This window comes from Battus philenor, unplaced genomic scaffold (assembly GCF_028537555.1).
Source record: "Battus philenor isolate CCGP_79_NKW_IND1 unplaced genomic scaffold, ilBatPhil1.0.hap1 SCAF_5, whole genome shotgun sequence".
In the NCBI taxonomy this organism is placed as follows: domain Eukaryota; kingdom Metazoa; phylum Arthropoda; class Insecta; order Lepidoptera; family Papilionidae; genus Battus; species Battus philenor.
In genome coordinates, this window is record NW_027181715.1 from 16,790,187 (window position 1) to 16,796,186 (window position 6,000).

A 6,000-nucleotide genomic window follows, 5' to 3' on the forward strand; every position below is an offset into this window, starting at 1 on the left:
ACATTATAAGGAAAGAAAGAAGAGAAAGAAAATAATAAGAAATGTGAAAAATTATATTGATACAAAAGACCCTGTCCCAAACTAGATAGGGGTACGAATAAAAAAAAAAAAAAAAAAAAAAAAAAAAAAAAAAAAAAAAAAAAAAAAAAAAAGGGTAAACGAGAGGTCCCCAATAAATGGGCTGTCCAACTCCTTATTACATCAGCTGCCCGCCAGTAAAAGTCTGGTCAAAATTGGTGCAGCCATTTCAGAGATTGGCCGATCCAAACAGACAAAACTAAATAAGAAAGGACCAATATCTAGCCACTTCCGCACATGCAGTGGTAGTCGTGCAACAAAGTGCACCACCCGCCAGCCCGCTGATAATGCAGCAAACAATGCGAATCACACAACCGCCACCGTCAAATTACTCAATACGTGTTTCACCCCTACACGGGGCATCTTCAGGAGTTATGTTACACCGATTAGTGCCAAACACAGAACACTGTGCTGCACGACTACCACCACAAGTGGCTAAATATTGGTCCTTTTCTTACTTAGTATAAGTCTGGTCAAGATCAGTGCAGCCATTTCAGAGATTGGCTGATACAATCAGACAAAAATAAAAAAGTGCATTTTTATTGTATGTACTGTATACTCACATGCGAGTAGTAGAAAGCGATAATTTTAATATTACAAACAGACACTCCGATTTTATTTATTTGTATAGATATTAATACATCCGATTGGGAGACAGCAGTAACAATTCACTTGATTGTGAAAACACCACTGTACTGTGTACAGGTTGATTAGTTATAGGTGTGAAAGTGATGTCATTTACATTCGATAATTGACAGTGCATTTTTACGAAAACACCCTATTCAAAAAAACAATGGTTTCTTTAGATTTTTTTTTCTATAATAAATAAAATAATTAAAATATAGTAAGAAAAAGCATTTTTAAACGTTACATTACTACAAATTAAAATTAATTATTGTTAACTATTTAGTCAAGTTTCAAAAATCCGAAACTTATATTTTTAAATAAGTAAGAAAAGGACCAATATTTAGCCACTTCCTCACATGCAGTGGTAGTCGTGCAATAAAGTGCACCGCCCGCCAGCCCGCTGATAAATGCGTATGCGGCAAACAATGCGACTCACACAACCGCCATCGCCAAATTACTCAACACGTGTTTCACCCCTCCACGGGGCATCCTCAGGAGTCATGTCACACCGATTAGTGCCTTAATATTACATTATTTTTTAAAAACGTATGCATGGATATATATGAGTTATTCTATTGTTTAAATTATATAAGAGTCGATTTGGGGACTCAAAGTCTGAGCTGGTGCTCTGGTGAGCAGCGTTTCCCCCGGAACCGAACCCAGAACTGACGCTACGACCTTCCGATGTTCTTCGCGTACTTTATTTGAGTTTCTTGGAAGGGGCGCCGGATATTTACATTGTTTTGCAAACAGATTATTTGGCAAAGTAAAGTCTAGGAAATAGATTATAACTTCTTGCTTAGTTTGCACATTATTCTGCAATAAGCCGTCTGCTGTTTTTATAACTATCTCTCTGTAATTTTTGTTACTGGCCTTTCGTATTACAATGTAAAAAAATTGGAATAAGATATTTCAGAGTCATCACTATACTTATAGTATGTTTGAAAATAGGTTTACAATCTTTTTCATAAATTAGCTTTATATTCAACTCTCAAGATTTTACGCCTATTACAAAACTCCCTATATTTTATGTAGCAGTAGGTTTTTTTTTAAATAGTAACAAACAGTTGTGGTAAAATCTTTTTGTATTGACTGTATTTAGTTGGTTTTGCAAATTTACTGTTAAAGGTAAATAAAAAACAAATTCCCGTCACTTTTTCTTTTGTTTCTCTATTGTTTTCCAAATCGTAGCGATAAATGAATCTAACAAAGAAATTCGAACATTTGTTTCTCAGTTGCAAACAATGTTTAGTGATATTTCACTGTATTATTTACTACACTGTACTTATATAATGCATTATTATACAATAAAATTAACAAAATACATGTTTCTTACGAAATAAAATTTTTTGAACATAAAATAATACACTTTTGTGTCAATTGAACAATGGTAGCGTACAAGTGGAATAATATCGCGATATAGTTGAGATAGAGATAGATACTGCAAGAGTCTGAGTTTGCTGTGGAATGTGGAAATATTTGAAACCTATGACGGAAGCCTGTGTCCAAACGTGTACATGGTAAGGTAAAAATGACGATGATAAGGATATTTAATATGGTGTGTGGGTGTGAAAGAATTTTTCGACTTAAAGAAATATAATAAAATTGGCCAGAGAGGCCAGAAGTGAGAGATCACGTTTCTATATCAAAAGTCTTCTCTTATAACACACTTTGCATTTTCCTCTTTAGCAATTATATTACATGAGATGTTTCAAAGTTTAGTAGTAGTAAATTTGGGGTAGTGAATGTACACCGATAATGTTACAGTATTTTTTTTTAAAATTAAGGTAGCTCCGATCCCCAACAAATTACAGGAAAAAAGATTACGATGGTATGGCCACATTCAACGGAAACCAGATGACCACGTGGTAAAAACTGCCTTAAGCCTCCCAGAATTCCCAAGAGGGAGAGGGCGTCCAAAAGCTACGTGGTGGTCTAATATCAGAAAGGAACTGGAAACCCTTCAACTTGATGCAGGGACAACCCAAGATAGGCCTGGCGCAAATTGATAAGGAGACCCAACCCCAAATAAAGGGAAAGGGGAAGGAAGAAGAAGAAGAATTTGTTTTAAATTCACTCGTTGAAAGTAAATAAAGTGTTGCTAACACTGGATGGAGGGTTGTTGTCGAAAGCGGTGCAAGACCCCGCACGCCACGAGTTTGTTTACACGATAAATCCGAAAATGGCACAGGTCGATACCAATACAACGTAATATGTTCTGATACACTTTTATAATCAAATTTTTAATAATTTACTTAAAAAATCAATAGAACTTTATCGTTTTAAATTCTTGTATTAAAAATGTTTTCTATAAATTCATTGATGTTCGTATTTATTAATGATTATTACATTGCACACAGAATAAAATGATAAAAAACAAATGCAACACAGAGTCTGTGTTTAGCACTAATCGGTGTAACATAACTGCTGAAGATGCCCCGTGGTGGGATAAAACACGTGTTGAGTGATTTGACGGTGGCGTTTGTGTGATTCGCATTGTTTGCCGCATACGCATTTATCAGCAGGCCGGTGGGCGGTGCATTTGTTGCACGACTACCACTGCATGTGCGGAAGTGGCTAAATATTGGTCCTTTTCTTACTTAATATCTACAAATTAAAGCAATGAACGCATGTTTACCGGTCAGCGATGTTTCTAACATCGGTTTATTGTCCGCGTCGCAGCGGATATGACCGATACGGTTAACTTTAACCGCTGCGTCACGGTACCCCTCCCCCCGCCCCGCACCGCAGTCCCCTCGATTTTGTAATTACGATATCAATTATGAACAGATTAATGTTAGCGGTTCAACGCACGCGAGCCTCTTCTGCCGCGCGGCCGTCTCGTGACGAAACCGTCGATGGATTTTACACAGTCTCGAAGGCGATTTATGCTAAGAATTCCATAGTACACGGATGACCCAGTTTCACACGAAAAGCGTTGACCGTTGACCGTCCGAGATATAGTTCGGTATCCTTCGAAGAACGGCGATATGCTAAAATTACCACACGGTTCAACAGTTTTATTAAACTAAACAAAACTAATTAAAAACCTTACCAGTATAAAGGATATCTTAAGTGACAATAGAGTTTTGTATTAATAATGCATTATTTGGATTAAATAAGAATTAGTCGTAGGCACTTTCATCAGAACATGTTTGAAATGATCGTAGCGACAAGTTTAAAAGTACTGTTCTTAGGAGAGCTCAGTTCCGCATCTTCGTCTTTGAATTTGGTGTGGGCATTCTTCTTTTGGGCAGTGCGGGTCCAGTGAGTGTTGTATAAATTGATCCTTTTTGGAATCCTTGCAGACAAGCGATTCAACGTGAAAAATTAATTAATGATTAAATAAAATAAACGAAGTACTTTTTTAGACAAAGATTCGACTCATGAGAAACCCGGTCTTTTTATACGGAGCCGAGACCTGGATCCTGAGGATATTGAATCATCCAAAAATTGACGCCCTGGAGTTGTAGCGTTGAAAAAAGAAGCCAGAATCCCACGGACAGCGCACCAAACCAATGTTTCGATTCTCAAAGACCCTGACATAAAAGAGAAGTTATCATCGACAAATGTGAATCTTCTAGTTTTTTGGACATGTCACCCGTACTGAGGACTTGGGAAGGCAAGTGATCTCGTGGACGATCACCAGCGAGATGGACAGACATCATCAAAACTGTCACTAATAACTCAGTAAATGAATGCTTACACTCCGGCAAACACCGAGCGCCGCGAGCAGCAGAATCAACCGGGTCATGATCAGGACGAAGAAGAATGTATGGTCTATGGAATAAAATTATGATGATGATATATTTTTCAGAAGGATACCATAGTAAACAATATTCATCGTCGTGTAACACAAGTGTAGGGTAGTTACACTTACCTTGTGCTCGGGTAGAGGATGCCAGGGTCGCGAACACGGCCATCCATAGCGGGAGCGCCATGCTGCTACCGGATCATACCGCCACCGCTACCGCTCCGCACTGGTCGCCACGCTCACCAACGAGCTGCACACATAAACATGCATTCAGACAAGAATCCAACTATTTGAATGATTTCCTCTTTCTCTCCATTCAAATCTAATACATTTCTCCTAGGCTAGTGTTTCCCAACGTCAGGTCCACGCTCCACAGTGGGGCAATTTGATTGTCAACGGAGGCAATTAGAAAGTGGACTCGACACGAGTTTAACCCTTTCGCTTTAATATAAAATATAGATATGCTACATAGGGGGGCCTAAGAAGTTTAGAAAGGCTGGTAATAAAGTAAAAAAAATTAAAAAAATAAAGCTGGTAGTAAAGTAAATGGTAATTAGAAAGTTGGTGCACGACACATATAAGGCTGAAAAATAATATCCTAGACCGTTTCTGAGAGACTTCAGCCGCTACAAAATAATGAATACAACTAACGAGTTTGTATTATGTGCACGAATTCTTTTGAATAATTTCTATTATATTTCTCTCCTTTTTGATTGAACATAGTAGGGTATGTTTTGACTAGACCTATTTTTTCATTCAAGCAACGTGAAAGAGTTTCTATTTCTCGGGACATTGTTTTCTTTTTCGAAGTTTGATTAATCTAACGTCAGGGTTTATTTTCCCATGCATTATGGATGGCGGTGTGAAGCCACCCGTCCACGAATTTGTTTTTTCTTTAGAGAAGAAAATAATAAGGAGCGATCGAAATTGTGTATATTACATATACACAGACACTATTTACGATTTCCTATGGCGTCGAATTCAAATTCAAACGCCAAGGAATAATTTAAAAAGTTTAAAAATTGCTTGTTTAAAACCTGCATTGTGGTCGTAGTGGCCAGTGTTAGTTTTTTTTTCTGTCTCGTTCTATCATGAATGTCTTTTTCACTGCAGTGAAAAATAATTAAAATAATTAAATGCAATAAATGAAGATGAATTTTAGGCTGGCAAGTTGAATTGGCAGTGAGAAGGTCTGATGGCGTATGGAACAGATGACCGCAGGGACTTTAAAGTTCTGAAGAGGAGACCAGAGACCGGCGAACGCTGGGGAGGAAGTCTACCCAAAAGGTGGACGGAAGACTATGTTAAACTTGTCGGGAGAATGGATGCATAACGCCGGCTCTATCGGAATTGCAGTTCGATATGCCGCTGGACTGTTTACCAGGCAAATCAGGGTCAAATATGATATAGTTGACGGAATTTTTAAAACCCTAATGGGTTTGCAGTATCAAAAATGTTTCAACCTAGTCATGATGAGGCACACTCGTGCGTTACTCGTACGGCTGGCCCATGCGCTCAGTGTTTAGAAAGCGGAAAAATAC

At 38.0% G+C, this 6,000-nt stretch overlaps 1 protein-coding gene across 1 annotated transcript in view; it reads right to left on the reverse strand.

The window, feature by feature from the left end:
* Positions 1 to 4,646, reverse strand: part of Cad96Cb (protocadherin Fat 4-like Cad96Ca) — a 39,521-nt gene extending 34,875 nt beyond the window's left edge. Inside the window, exon 1 of the mRNA XM_068773088.1 lies at positions 4,586 to 4,646. Coding sequence (XP_068629189.1) covers positions 4,586 to 4,646 — 61 coding nt within the window. The remainder of the gene's footprint in view (positions 1 to 4,585) is intronic.
* Between the last annotated feature and the right edge of the window lie 1,354 nt (positions 4,647 to 6,000).